This window comes from Labrus bergylta, chromosome 1, assembly GCF_963930695.1.
Source record: "Labrus bergylta chromosome 1, fLabBer1.1, whole genome shotgun sequence".
Taxonomy (NCBI): Eukaryota; Metazoa; Chordata; class Actinopteri; order Labriformes; family Labridae; genus Labrus; species Labrus bergylta.
Genome location: NC_089195.1, coordinates 24295139 through 24311031, shown reverse-complemented (window position 1 = coordinate 24311031; position 15893 = coordinate 24295139). Strand labels below are relative to the sequence as shown.

Genomic DNA, 15893 nt, shown 5'->3' with positions numbered 1-15893 from the left:
ACAGGGAACATATTTCAGTAAATGTTGGTGTCTTTAAGGTTTGACGCTACCATAAATAGCATCTGTGGCAAGGGATGAAATGACTGGGACCCTGGATGGATGATGATGTCATTTTCAATGTTGTGGAACGGCTTTGGTTTCATAGTTACTTTTTTTTTTCTTTCATCAGCAAAAAATAGAAAATACTTCCACGCTTGTGGCAGCAAATGAGCGGCTGTTTTTTTCCAAGTTTGAGCTACTGGATCATTAACTAAAAGGAGCAGGAGTTTAGGTCTGTGTAAAACCTTTGTTTTTTGGGATATGCACAGATTCAGGCACAGAGCTTGTTGGAAGAGAGATTTTTGTTTCATCTTGTTCAAGCCTGTCTCAAGCACATGCATGCTGACTGACTTTGAATCCCCCGAGGGAAAAAGTGAGCTCACACTGCTAAACACACACAACCACACACACAGAAGCCATTCCGTGTTCAAGACACTCGTGGACAAAGGTTTAAAAGTGAAAAAGATCAATAACAGAACACTGAGTAGCATTTCCTAAGGCGCGGGACATTAAGGCAAGAAATCAAGGAAGAAGACAGAGTGAGGGATTGAGCAAGAGGAAAGAGAGGGAGTTAAAGTAGGAGTTCAGCAGCACTCACCCTGTCGAGTGAGTCGTCACCTGCACGAGAAGAAGGAGAAGGTCCTAGAGCGAGAAAAAGTTTTGAAGTCACTGCCTCTGAATGGCAAGACAAAAAAAACCCAAAATAGTTCAAAAGTCCCCTAAAAAGAGGCCCACGGAAAATGACCTGTACTTTATCTCAAGCACATGGATCCAGAACACCCACACACACGCACACCAACAGACATACACACAAACACACATACACACACACACACCGTCAAAGATTCTTCTTCCTATCCTGTCCAAGATTCTTTATCTTCTTTGATGTGCTCAGTCCACACAGACAGTCAAGAGGAGACACAGGGTGGGTGTGTGTGCAGCATGAAGCCCGGTGCGTGTGTGAACAAGCAGGGGGAGAGCACAGGAGTGTGTACACTCCCTGAGAGGGAGGTGACTGGAAGGAGAGGGAGAGAGGGAGAGAGAGAGAGAGAGAGAGAGAGAGAGAGAGAGAGCAGCAGGTAATCACTCTCTCTCCTCCTCTGAGTGCCGCTCCCTCGTCTGTCCTCTGTTTGCTCAATCAGGACTTCTTGCTCGCTCTTTGAGGAGAACATTTATACCATGTGAATGCATAGGGCATTTGTCTTCTCCATTTGGAATTTTATCCAAGGCAATTTAAAGTTTTTTTTTTAAAGTGAAAAAAATCCATTCAAATAGTTTTAATGTAAATAGAGTTTCAATGCTACCAGTGAGCAACAATTAACCGACCCAGATAAAAATAAAAGAGCAGTAAAGGAGTATTTTATTATACATGTCATATTTAAGAGCTTCTCTTGTGATTTAGAATTTTATTCCCACCAAGTTAAGAAACTTTCAGGTTGATGTAGTGTGAACCATTCTACTCAACACTGATCATTTTGACAGCGTTTCCTAATCGATCAAACCAGAAAAAAAATCCTCATGTAGCGTCTCTGACTGATGAATGAATAGTTATTTTTTTAACTCCATATCCCCATGTTTGTTTTTGACTCTTTACGGTTTACCCGTACAGACTGCAACTCAAACAGATTTTTCCACCAATGTTCAAACTGACTTTCATGTGTTTGATTTGGTTGACAGTCCCTTTAAATCTTCAGCTACATATATTCCCAGGGTACTCGGAGTGACTTTGGTCAGGGTCATTTGTTGCACATCAGACCATTATTTCCCCCTCTGTCAAATCACTGGCAAACAGTCGGTGATCTATAAAAGGCAAAATGATGTCAACACTAAATTTAACATATGCAGAGTTTTGTAGAACAATTTCAAGGAGGCAATTTGACTATAACAAGCTCTATTATAGAATAAAATATCCTTACTCACTGTATATTGACCTCCATCCAGAAATGCACATAATCGCAGTTTGTGAGAATAAAAGTAATTAATTCTCACGGACTCAAAGTCATATTGTCACCTAATATAGCCTCATCCCTCTCAAATCATCTGTCCTCTGTGAAGTTCACTCTGACACCCTTCAGACTCCTCAGAACAACAAACTGCGAGTCAAAGCAGAAAGGTGAAACCTGCACTCATTTTTCAGTTGGTAGATTGTTTGGCAGAGAGCCCAGCAGCAGCTTGAAGATCCACTTCAACATCCCCACACGACTTCAGCTGGACCGTGGTGCAATCACTCAAAGTAAACTGAGGCGTTATGTAACGCAGCATTAGCACCAGAGGCTAGGAGAGGCTAATGGGTCGATATGTGAAAAGAGCTGGCCACTCATAACTGGCCTTCACACAGTCAATCAGGGAGAGAAGCTGAGGGGCTGATCAATCATTACTGCACAAACGTGCACGCCTGCACGCCAGCTGTAAAGTGTTCAGATTATCATGAGTGATCGTGAGCCTGCAAAGACTCAGTCGTAGTGACCTGACAGGTTTATTAGGTCGACTTTTATCCCACATTGTTTTGTTCAGGTTTTATTTTTTTACACTTGTCCTTTATTTGTTGTGTTTTGAGTTTAAAATGTGTCAGCTGTTTTCTGCTTTCACTGTCACAAAGGAGTGTGAACTGATTTCCACCCTGTATCAATAAAGGTTGAATTAATAGTTGAATTAAGTAATCTATTTTAAGATGACACACTACAACAATAAAGTACAAAGACAAAAGTTCTGCAATTATAATAATTCTTATATTAGTACTGTGTTCATCTTTAGAATTTAACATTTGTGACAAAATGACAACTTTCACAACCGGTCAAGAACAAAAAAAACTAAATTAAGAAGTTGAGTTGAAGAAGTTTCAAAGTATTTACCTGCAGAGAAATGTGCATGCATTATGATGTCAGGCTATCTAAAGAGTTTCTCAGTTATTTCTTCTGATGAATTCATGTGTAAGCATACACTCTCAAATCATGCTGTTTGTATCTGTACACACGCACGAGTACACACTGCTGATAAAGCTGGCCACACACACATCCTCCTCGTCAAATACACAATACAGTCCAACGTTCACACACTGCCTCTGAGATAACACAGGACACACAAACTGATGTGTACTGGGTAGATGTTGGCTCAACTGAATTTTTTGCTACACACACACATTACTCATTACTCTATATATATATATATGTACAGAGTCCAGACGTGAGCTTTACCCAAAAACAGACGCAGAGCACCGAAGAGAGACACCACCACTTCACATGAAACTGCTGTATTCAGGATTTGACCAGTTTTCATTTTCCCGGGAGGTTTGTCCTGGAGAGAAGTAGACCTCTTGTGATCAATGACAGAATCCTTACCTCAAAATAAGCTGAGTCCATATGGTCTAAGAGGAGCTAAACTAGTAGAGTATCACACAATCCCAGTCTGATATAATTGGAACAACTCTAAAAAAAGACAACAAAGTTAAGGGTCATTTTCAGACACTTTGAAGTTTACTCCAAGCAGTTGCGTTGTCGCTGCATTTCGATGTACAATGATGCAGCTAAAAAGAAAAATGCAGTTAGTGTAATCCAACCAAACAGCACACACAGTCTTCTCGACATAAACTGTAAGGCAGAATCACAGTGCACTGGGGTATGTTAAAGATATCAGCCTGGAAACACAGACACACAGATGTTATTGACCTGTGTCACCCTGTATACACTCCTCATATCGACAGCTGTAATTTATAGACTCTCTTCTGGCAGCCAAAACGCTCCACTTGAATTTAAACACATTATTTTCCTTGCGCTCAGCTCTTGGCTCAGGTATTGAGTCTTGGCGTTTCCAGGGATCATTATCAATAAGGACAGGGCAGGAGTCCTAAAAGCCTTTCCAAAGAGCTCAAACCACAAGGCTCGCTCTCTAATCACAGGTCACACACAGGCGCAGACTAATAGCTAGCTGCTGTGAAAAAATAGAGACACAATGACCTTCCCTTACTTCCCTTGTCATTGCTGATAACCTGTCCGACTGTGTTTTGACTGTAAAACACCTGGTGTCAGAGCCAAGATCCATCCTGTGTGCCTCAGTCTGGAGTCTTCTTTCATTCATTAAAGGTTTTCTAAGGATTTTACGGTGGGTTTTAACAGGTGTATTCAATATCTGAATAAATCATCAGGAGCTATTAGTCCAGTGTAAACAGAAACCTCCATGAAGACAGATTCAATTCTACATCATTCATAAAGCAAATAAATGTCTGAATGACTGCCTGCTCTATAATAATCACGTATTATTGCAATAGTAAGTCAGCACTGAGCAGGACTTTGCATGTAAAAGCAATGGCAATCTTTTTCTCTCTTCATCTTTCATTTGCATGTTGTTTGATGTTCTGGTTCTGTTGCTTTGCTGTGCAAATGAGGAGCTCCACCTGCCCAGAAAAACAGGAAACATACTAATTCCTGAGTCATGACACAGTCAGCAAGTGAGTGAAAACATTCACAAGATTCACTCTGCAGATATATAAGAGCCTTTACTCAATAAGACTATTAAAAGACAAAAATCTAACAAACTGACTTTACTTTGCATTGCCTGTGATGCCTTTTTCATCCAGACAGGTCTAAACGGATTTACTACCATTTTTCATTTTTCAAAATCACTGTAGTTGGTTCAGAGCGGTCAAATTCATTTGTGTTGTGTGGCACTTTCAGATCAAGGCAGGAAAAGTCACATTTTCATTTATTTTTAGTTCAAACAGCTTTGCTACAGACTAACTGGCAGTAAGTTTTGCTAAGTGACAATAGAATCCACTATCCCTGAATGCTTTGTGCAGTTATAACCACATTTTTAAGACAATGTAAAGTATCTTTATTTGTACCTATACAGGTATAGTTGTAGGTATATTTGGTGGACACTTGTAGATACAATTACGTTTGGCTCTTAAGTAGCTCTAGCAGCGTTGTCTTTCTAGAAGTCTGTCTGTCTTTCTGTTCATGTGTGCAGGATGCTCTTTTCCACAATACAAAGACCATTCAACTGAATGTGTTTTCACTTGATGGTTGCAATGGTAAGGTCTAGGGTTGTCACAATACCAGTCGAAATTGCACTAATGCACAACATTTCGGTTTCACACAGGACAGCTTCTAGGTAAGGTCTGTAGTTTTTTTTTTAAAGTTTTGATAATTTGCAATATTAATAGAAGGTTTAAGATAAGTACGTATTTTATAATTTTAGGAAAAAGTTACTGATTATCTAAGTAAAGGATTGCAGCAACACAAACCCTCACACACAATGAAGAAACATGATGATTAATGAAGGTTCAGGTTGGACTGAATCCTGCTCATGTGTCTCAACAGGTAATGGAATGACTGAGTATCCTGATACAATCACTCGTTAGGCTTTTGGCAGCCTAGTCACTGCGTAGAATTGTCTCTACTTGCAAAACATTTTTTTCTTAAATTTCAAGAAGCAGTAGAGCCTTTAATGTCAGAGGTCATGACTGATTGAAGAGTGGTCGATTTAAAGGAATCACAGACAGAAAGGTGATGGCAATCAGCAGATGGGAAATTACATGGAGCACAAAGTATTTTGTTGATCGAAAGTCATCTTCAAAATATGTGGCTGACATTATGAAAGAGGCGCATTTCAGCACACTGACCACTAAGGTACATCGTGTGCTTTGATATCAACCCTCGGTTAGCTTAAATGTTACGTGACTCACGTGTTAACATGCCTGTTCTTTCATGTTTCCCACAATCTGCATTAACACAGCTGTTTGAAACAGATCCCAATCTGTGATATCACAGCCTTACCACCTGATTACATCAACTTTGGCAGCAGTAGACACTTTGTACAGCCAATAATTCCCTGAATTCACATCCAAGAAACAATTCAGAGAACCTCTATTTCACTCTATTTGAAGATCAAGAATCAGATGTAAGTTCAAATCTATTATTGAACCTCACACATAAGATACACTTACACGTTTATAGACGTATGAATTAAATCTTTCAGAAAAGTACATTATGTCTGGAGCGCTGCAAACAACATGGTCTATGTTTAATGAGCTGGAAACCAAATCAATTCCTTTATTGGCTTACAGTAAGAGAGTCCAGCCTGAAGACACGTTGTACGGAGATTGTTTTACACTGAGCACATAATGATCGCATTATTACAGCTTAGAATAAAACCAACATTTGTTTGCTAGAAGCAGAGCTCAAATAGTAAATTGTGTACTAGGGTATTTGTTAAATGGCATGGGAAGGGTTCTGTGTGTTATTTGAAACCAACAGATGGTTTGCTAGGGCCTGACCAGCCTAGTTACTGTTGCTATGCCAGTCAAGATTTACATTCTCTCACCTTTGTTGTGATTGATGGTGACAACATCATTAGATTCACAACTGAAGCTTCTGAGTCCTTTTTTTTTCTTCAGAAGTAAACAGAAGCAGGATTTGTCATTTCTAGCCAATGACAGTTAATTGTGCTAGCAGAGATAACTACCATATTTATGATCTCCCTTAAAGGGTAACTAAACCCCAGTTTGTCCGCCTTTGAGAGCTCTTAAGCCTGGCTCACACTGCAGGACAATCGGGATGATTTGAGCTCCGATTCTGCCTTCCCGACAATCGCAGGGTCGCTCCCGACTCAAGGCTGCTCGGAACCAATTATCTGCTCAGATCTTGTAGTGTGAGTGGCACAAAGATCCAATGTTAACGTCCCCGGTCTACCCGGCGATCGTTGGGGATCGCCCTGATTTATTTCAAACAAATCTTGACGATTACGTCATGAAAGGGTCCGGCAGAAGTTGTGTGTGACTACAATATAATCACGAGAGACAAGGGAGGAATGTAGTCATGGCGACCAGCGACAAGACGCAACCCGGCGTTTTTTTTAGTTAGTTTTTTAGTTTTCAGTCCAGATGATAAGTGCAGCACTTTTCTGTAACTTGTATCCATATATCTACGATTGTATCAACTTTCCTATATCCTACAACAACTTCCACTTCCTTCTCTTTCACCAACCGCCGTCCCTTGGAGTTTTCAAATGAAACTTTATTAACAATTGTCAACGCTCCGTCCCGATTTCACTCGTACAGTGTGAGCTCTCCGGCCGCGCTCGACAATCGGGTTGTACAGTGTGAGCACATCAATAGCAAGGTCTGGTCGGGCGTCGTAAACGATTCAGTCGTACAGTGTGAGCTGACATGCCACCCCGACTTTTATCCAATCGGGAAAAAATCGCACAGTGTGAGCCAGGCTTAAGTTAGCAAGCTAATTTACTGGCGATGTCGGCATGTTCAACACAAACAAGCCAACTTTCTAATAAAGGCCAGGACAGAGCCTAAACATTTTTATTTCTTAACCAGTGAGCGTGAAGCTAATTTAGCTTCCCATTCGCTTTGGCAGTAACTCATTTATAAGCGTGAATATGGTAGCCTATAATGCTAATTAACTTGAGACGCTAACGTTTGCAGGTAATGTAAAGCAGACCAAACTGTCTGTGTTGAATTTGTCTTTCTGATTTCTCAATTAGCGCCCAAGGTCTTTATCACCCTGTCAAGGTTCTATTACGCTGTCTTTATAACAACTTACAGTACATTACCTCTTATCCCATCTAGTCCCATCACTTTTGTTGTGTTTTTTAAAGGCTAACAGAAAACACCCTTTGACTAACATTCCTCTAATTACTCTTCTAATTATGTATATTATGTTATAATTATTGTCACTGATGTTGGTTTAACTAAAAAATAAATAAAACATTTATTTTTGTATTATTCATCATCAACACAGCTGCCCCCACCAGTATCTTTGCTTTTAGTTTTTTTTGGCCAAGTGTCATAATGGCAAATAACAGACTTTGACGCAAAAATAAACGTGATCACATACAAATGTTGGAGCTGATCTCGAAAGAAATTGTAGGGCACAGAACATAAAAAAAGATCTGCCACTTAATCATATGAGATAATTATAGATCATGTCACAGCCATAGAGGCCAGAGAGTGTCTCAGGTCCAAGCCTCTCGAGGGTTTCTGTTATCTTGTATTAATTACTACTAAGCACAGCTGCTGTGCAAGACAGCACTTTCAGCACAAGCTCCTGACACAATTAAAAATGTTCAGCATCAAAGAGAAGAATGGAAAGGGAAAAATGTCCGATAGCAAAAGACGACTGTGGTTTGATGTTCTAAAATTAGTTCAAGAAGCAGTGCCTTGGGAATTAAAGGAACTAATTGTATTGCCGGATTAACTGTGTTAAATATTCGTAATGAATATTAAATGATAGATTGGCTGAAGGACAATTAATTATTTAGCAAAAGCAATGAGCTTGTTCCTGGGAGCAGACCAATCAAGTCCCAGGGATCTTTATCACCTGAAATAAAACAGTGTCAGGGAGCCACACCAGCTACAGTAAGGCCACCCATCCATCCATACTAACCATAGTAACTGTTGTCAAGGTGAGTTTCACTTTCTGAGACTCAGGGGATTAGCTGGCCTTTATATAGGCTCAGTCTCTTTGTAAACAATACACAGACAGCGCACTGCAGTAGCCTGTCACGCCCTGTTCAAGGAGGCTACTGCTAATCAGATCACCTCCATTAGCTAACTGTATTAACATGCTGTGATACTAAACACACTGAAGCTGCAGCGCACTGACAGGCCAGTGTCTGCATGTTTTGTCTGTGACATCTTAAGCTGTAGATACTTTGAGGAGCACACATTTTAAAATGGCTAAAAGCACCACAGCAGGTCGTTTATTATTCTACGTCCAAGAAATTATGTTTCTGGAAAGTAGACTGTGATGCTAGCAGCTCGGCTAGCTCAATGAGACAGCGAGGCAGCATTTTAACACTAGTTTTAAACTTAAAGCACCATGGTCTTTAAGCTAAATGCTAACATCAACATGCATGCTCACGCGTGAAAATGCTTGAATTATGGTGTTCAGAATGACTAATTGACAAATATGCTCTCATTGTCTAGCACAGAGGTCTCCAACCTTTCTTCATCTGAGAGCTACTTTGAATAAATGAAAGTGGCCAAGGGCTACTTGCATCACATCGCTTGCATTTATTTACATAGTACACGTCAGCTGCATTAAGCTACTGTTTGTACATGTGTGAAATTGCAATAAGCCAATGCTTAAGCTTGCTAAATTCTTGTCTTTTCCATTAGAATAAATGTAATACTCTTTAGTAGATAGCTTGCAGTGTAGGGGGCCCAGTTTGAATGTTGTGTTTACAAGCTGCAACCAACATTTCTACTGACTACCTTTAAATTTGAGAAAAAGAAATGACAGAGTACTCATATGAAGGCTCTTGTACTAATACTATGTGTCAAAGCATTTACTGTAACTCTTGTTGAGTCTAAATAAAAAAAATATATACTCAGTCGCCTCTTGTCAGGGAACAAACATACGTTAGGTTTGACAGCCTATTAAACAAGGTACAACCATTAGGGCTACTTTAAGGCTCAAGAATCAATATGGTGAACAAACACACACACACACACACACACACAAACACACACAATTCTGTGTAAGCAGACATCTACTTCTCTTCATTAATAATGAATCAGACTCTGCTGACCCATCTGCTTCACCATGAAAACCGTGTGGATTCAACCAACAACAAAAGGCGCTCACACTGAAACACAGCTACTTAAATAAACACATCCTGTAGCTGTTCATCATGGGAACGGTGAAAAATCTATCTAAAAGTTCATCAAATAAAAATATCTGTGACTACTAATCCAAGAGTTGCCAGATTACTTTCATGGCTCACATGATGACTAACTAGATTGAAAAAACATAAATTGGCCACTTTTAGTTTTTTTTCCACTTAACTTGTCTTTCTTTTTAAATGAAATACAATTTCGCTTATTAGACTTATTGAAACAGTCTGAGAAGGTGAAAATAAAACAACCCTTTAATAAAGTTGAAGTCAATATAAATACCATTTTTAAAAGTTCTCCTATGAACATGTACCGTATAGGAAAGTGACGGCAAAAAACATCTGATCAGCTGCAAGATTTTTCTTTACTTTTCCTACAATCATTTTTCTTTAGAAGTGCTGTAAAAGTAAATATGATTCCCATAAGGGCAAACCCAATGAAACAAGAGACAAAAGCCCTTTCTATAGCTCTGTATGAACATGCCATGTTCATCCATAAAGGATCTATACCTCAAAATGATTAAATATACAAATAGAAAGGGAGTAGCAGTAAAAAATATTTTACTGACACTCGCTGTTTTTCAAAGGTCCTTAAGTATTTGTTTTCAAGAAAAAGTCTTTACAGCAGATCCATGAATACATTTATTATTTATACTTTAGAGGTAAAATCTGGGGCTAGTAGTGTAATATTTTAAACCTTTCGTTACTCAGGTGTGTGAAAGGAGTGCTGTGGTTTCCTGTGATCTTGACATTGGCACCTCCAGCCGGCCTGAAAAAAAACTTGTACAAGACCAAATCCACGGACTCTCTCTGTTTTTTTTTTTTTATGTAATCCCCCTCCCTCTTTGGCCCACGTGGGAGCAACGGCAGATAATCCTCCACCAGTCGGACAGCTGTCATGTCAAAAGCGTGCAGGATGACCTGATCTGAGCGACAGTGATGTAACCGAACAAGAGGGGCCACAGACTGCAAATACAAACAGCTTTTCTGAAGCTTTTGTTCAAAAAAAGTCATTAGGCTTTTCTGTGTAAATGAACTCACCCTGCAGGGACAGAAACAGCAGGATCTGGTTTGTAGGGCGAGGCTGGTGGTCTTTAGGCGGTGTGTGTTTGTGTGTGTTTTTGTGCGTGTGAGACAATAACAGTGAGAGGTTCTCTGGCACGTGCGGACTCTCTGGTTACATAAGAGCATTTTAGGATTTCCAAACCATTGTCAGGACATGTACAGTAATCATCCTTAACGTCCACCAGCAGATTGTTGCCTAAAGCCCGTGCACTCAAATGTGGTGATGATCGCTTTGAGTCAGTTTTTTTTCTGCCTCCATTGAATCAAGCACCACGTGGTTCATCAAGAAATCGTTTAATGAATTGTAAATCACACTTCAACAACTGCAGATCAGAGTTATTTCTTCTTGCAGATGAAATAATATTAATTAGTCAAAATGCAGCGATACTGATTTAATGATAATTGATTGGAAACTATCTGTTATCTGTACACTATTAATTGTTTAAAATATATATCTACTGTATATACATGCTTCTCAAATAAGAGCATTTGCTTCTCTTAATGCGGTTACTTTTGGTGAAGATTCAAATTGTAACACTTCACTCACTCATAACTTAGTTGAAAGTAAAACTCCTAGGTGTGCTCGTGACAGTATGACCATTACCAGACAGGACAGGTATCAAGCAGAAGAACATCAACACATAGAAGCTGCAGTCAGTATGATATCTCGCTTTTGTCGGGTGGTATAAATTAATTTGAATACATCTAGCTGAATAACAAACTTTGCTGAGTCCATTCGCTTACATTGTGATTCTTGTTCTATTGTTGAAAGACAGTGAAACACTACCATTATACTATTGTAAATTATAAGTGAATTTTGACTGAACAAATAAACATTACTCAAAAAGTTTCCAGATTAATTACTTTGACAGAAACAGGGGCTTCTGTTTGTTTAGGTTGTCATGTACAAAGACTGTATACAAACATGGACAGAGTGACATCACCCATTGGTTTCTGAAGGGATGTTTTGAAAGCCAATCCATGGGGGTGGCCATTGGCGGAGATGCTGACTATCAAACTTTCAGACACCCTAACGCCAGGCCTGACAAACGGCTACAATGTCGCCTCCTTCAGTCTTATGCATAACTCATATCCCTCAAAAATCAAAACAGGTGAGTTGTAAAAATAATAATAATAATAATCATCCCACGTACAGTGTGTATACCAGGCTGCACACATGTTTACTTCTGATGTCAAAATGGACATTTTGTGTAAGAGCTGTGTATGGGACTTCTGGGTCTTCTGGAGCCAGCCTCACATGGACACTCAAGGTACTGCTGTTTTTTTCTGATTGAACTGAATCATTGACAGTCATGGGACTCAAAATAAACAAGACATAAACACCATGAAGTCATCTGAAATTGTATTTATTGCCATCTCTGTAAAGTATGTTAGTATCAACTAACTTGCACAAAATCTAAAAGAACGGCTCAAGCTTATTGTATTTTCTTTTTTTTTTTACTGAATTCTGCACTACATTTTTTTTAATGACAGAGAACATGTCATAGAAATGACTATGTTCTTTATCAAATATGTTCTTTATTTGACATTAAAATGGCTTTAAAAAAGAATTCTTTGTCAGGACTTTAATCACTGATTAATCTGCCATTTGTATTAGACACATCCTGCTCATTTTTTTATGATCTTTCCACTGGACTTAAACACTGCAGTGCAAAGTGCAGTTGCAGAGTAAATATCGACTGGCTTCAGAGGTAATCAAAGCACACTGTGTGTCTAGAATACAGGGTACACCTCCTGTTATTTGTGGTTCACTTTATTGCACATAAGCAGCATGACAGAGGCATCTCGTCAGAAGAGCGATGTCTGACGTCATGTTTGAGGAATATAAACAACATTAGAAAATCTGCCTTCAGATTGTGAAGACGTCGGCCTCTGCATAGCAAACTGCACAAGTCACAGGTTGGAAAAAGTGGGACAATCTCAGGTATGTGTTAGCAGTCTGTCTGATAACATGCCAGAGATAAAAGGCAGCATTTTACAGCCAAACATCAAAGTGCAGCGCAGGTTTCACTCGAGACAAAGTCGAAGTAAACAGCAACGTAGTACAGTGTCTTAAAATAACACAGAAAAAGCTCATTAAAAAATGTCGAGAGACCTTGAAGGTGTGTGAAGGCGGCTTTGAGGGGCGAGCTTTGTTTCCCATCTACGAGTTCTCTGTTTCCCACACGTAGATGTGATGAAGACTCATTAAGGTAATGCTCATTTTGGCAGGAGTTTGCCATTAGCTAGATGACAGGCCGACTCTGAGAGATCTAGAGCTGGCCCGACACCTCCACACTCAACACAAGTCCAAAAGTCACAACTCCATTTGTCACAGCCTTTAAACTCAGGAGGTATTTCAAGCCTGACACAGTTCAGGTTAATGAATGAAATATTTGTAATCTAACATGCTAACATTACTACAGCACACTTGCCTGTGTAAACACTTGCATTACGCTGCAGACCAACAGTTGAGCTGTAGCTGAGCTCTATTCACGCGGCGACCATTTTTCCCTTTGACATTGTGATTATGGGGAGGAAGCTATGCAGTTACAGCTGTTACACTGCTGTGTTACGGGGGTCTCATAGATGTAGGGAGAGTGACACATCTTTATCAACATCACTGCTTCTCAATACATCACCTGAAAAGACAAATGATCGTGAAAATCCAAAAGGTCACATTGCAAGCTAAAGGTTCTCATTTGGCATTAGCTAAGTTACCCTGAAATAGAGCTAATATTGTTAGCATCCAGCGATGCCACAGCTATGATTGCCGTTAGTTAAGAGGTGAATGCCTTTCCTCTCATATCATGTGAGATCATCGAACTGTAATGTGAGCTATGTCGTGATAGCTAATCTCTCGGCTTTGTGTAGTTTTACATTCCTCGATATGAAAACAAAGCACATCCAAAGCATCGAAGGTCAACTAATTACCTCCTGTCTTTAGCTCCGTTATCATCACACACATATATATATACATATACACACACACATATATATATATATATATATATATATATATATATATATATATATATATATATATATATATATATACACACACACACACACACACACACATGTCAGTGGTGTCACACTTAACAGAAAGTGAATACTTGTGTTTTCCAAAATGTTGAGTTGTCTCACTTTTAAGTGTACACTGAACTCACCTCAATAATGGAAAGACATGTCGGCTTTATGAATATTAAACACTTACTCTGGTCATACTAGTTCATGAAATGAAGGTTGTTTTTATTCCCCCTTCAGGGAGCGCCTAGCGGTTATGTTGCCCGCCACATGTACCGAGGCTTTAGTCCTTGTCGCAGTAACTGAGGATCCAAAATTCAACCTTGGCCTTTCGCTTCATTTCATCCCTCACTCTCGCCTCCCAACGTTTACCTGTCTCTCTTCAGCTATCCTATCCAATAAAGGAAAAAAAAGGCCCCAAAAAATAACTTTAAAAAAAATGAATGGTCTGGTATCTCAGTTTGAGCGAATGCTAATAAACAAGAGCGAGGGAATATGACTACATTAAAGTTGCTTTAGTAAAGTTATAATCTTCATACACAACAGGATATGGAAATAAAGAAAGAAAGCCAATAATCAGCACTTATAGTTATTGAGTTATTGGCCTGACCAGTATTAAGGGAAGCATCAAACAGTTTCATCACCCCAGTGAACGTGATGCCACACTGGAAGTCCTCCATTCCTCCCACTGTTCCACATGTGGTGACCATTAGACTCAGGTCATTAAACACAAAGCTCTCAAACTACCCTTTCTTTTGTCTTAAGTTTGTTTACACCCATTCAGACAATAGTGAGCAACAACAATGGATCCAAACCATCTGGTGGAGTGGTGGACTAGCAGAATACAGCCACCTGCAGGGCAAAAATAATAGATTTCACTTGTAACTAATGAGGTGTTTGTTGACATGAAGTGAGTAAGTACAATGCAGTGTTTTGGGTACATTAATTGTTTATTTTTACTGCAACTGTTTACCCAAGTAGGAGGCATATAGCACTTCCAAAAAGTTACTTTCAGATGGTCCCAGAAGCAATGTGGCATTAAAGATACTTTAAAAGATAAAGGGATTCATTCTCTGTATTCATCAAGTTTTCAATTCTAATCCGACATCATTTCAGAGCTACATAAAACTCTTGATGCTGTTCAGTTGTTTTCTCTGTTTTTAAAATATATTTCTGTTCAGATGTGTTATAAAGAGGAGTTCTAAGTGAGATGTGGAACAATAACATGTTAGTTACATTACATGATATGGATCTGAGCTGAGTTTCTCCTCATTGAACACCTGCAGGGGCTGCAACCATTAAGAGACCTGAAATGCAGCACTGTGCAGCAGACATGCAGTGTCTATACTCTCAGGAGTTTGACAGCCCTGTGAATCTAATGGGGATGTATAACGTGCAGAGAAAGATATGCAAATCATCCTTCAATGCAGCCAACTGCTGGATCACCTTCACCTTCACACACACACACACACACACACGAAACCTGAACATGAGTTGTGTGTTTCCACAGCCGAGCGGGGTTTTATATTTTTTGGAGGGTGTGGAGCCGCATGGCAGAGCTGCAGGTCGGAGCCACGCTGTGAGTTTAAAACCGCCTGAAAATCAGACTGTCCTACTTTCACCGCGGGGATTTAATCCCCACCCAGCACATCTACGACCACGTCTGCAGACTTGGCAGAAAGCTACACGAGTTTTTACCCTGACGTAAACTCACCTTCGTGACGGTCATATGTTGCAGGATGCGTCGGCAGGTGGTGGTGGTGGTTTTCCCTGAAGAGGAGCTGAAGTGGAGCTGATGGTGGAGCTGAGACGAGTCGCGTTATGACACCAGTGTTTTTTGCATGGTTGTCATTTACAAGCCATGATGCAAGGCTCGACCTTCAGGTATCCCAAGAAGAGGAAAAAAAAATAAAAAAAGATATCAGAAGCTCAGAGACAGAGCATGTCCCCCCCTCCTGCAAGCGACGCACAGAGTCACCATGTGAGGAAAAAAAAAAAAAAAAAAAAAAAAACAAGTGCCCGGGCACCAGGAGGAGGAGGAGGAGGAGGAGGAGGGCGGATGATGAAGAGAGATGTAAGTACAGGATGCGACGAGAGAAGAGGGAGGGGGAGGAAGGGGCGAGGCTATGAAGGATGGA

The 15893-nt window shown here is 39.9% G+C and overlaps 1 protein-coding gene across 4 annotated transcripts in view; it reads right to left on the bottom strand.

The window, feature by feature from the left end:
• coro2aa (coronin 2Aa) overlaps positions 1-15716 on the bottom strand; it is a 33336-nt gene extending 17620 nt beyond the window's left edge. Inside the window, exons 1-2 of one of the 4 annotated variants that reach the window (XM_020628810.2) lie at positions 876-1020; positions 638-681 (exon numbers count right to left, since the gene is read on the bottom strand). Coding sequence is in view for 1 of the 4 variants with exons in the window: in XM_020628800.3 (XP_020484456.2) it covers positions 15470-15484 (15 nt within the window). In the remaining 3 variants the exon portion in view is untranslated. Of the gene's footprint in view, positions 1-637; positions 1030-15469 lie in introns of those variants that run through there. The other 3 variants (XM_020628800.3, XM_020628812.2, XM_020628803.2) reach the window with 3 other exon arrangements.
• Positions 15717-15893: the final 177 nt, after the last annotated feature.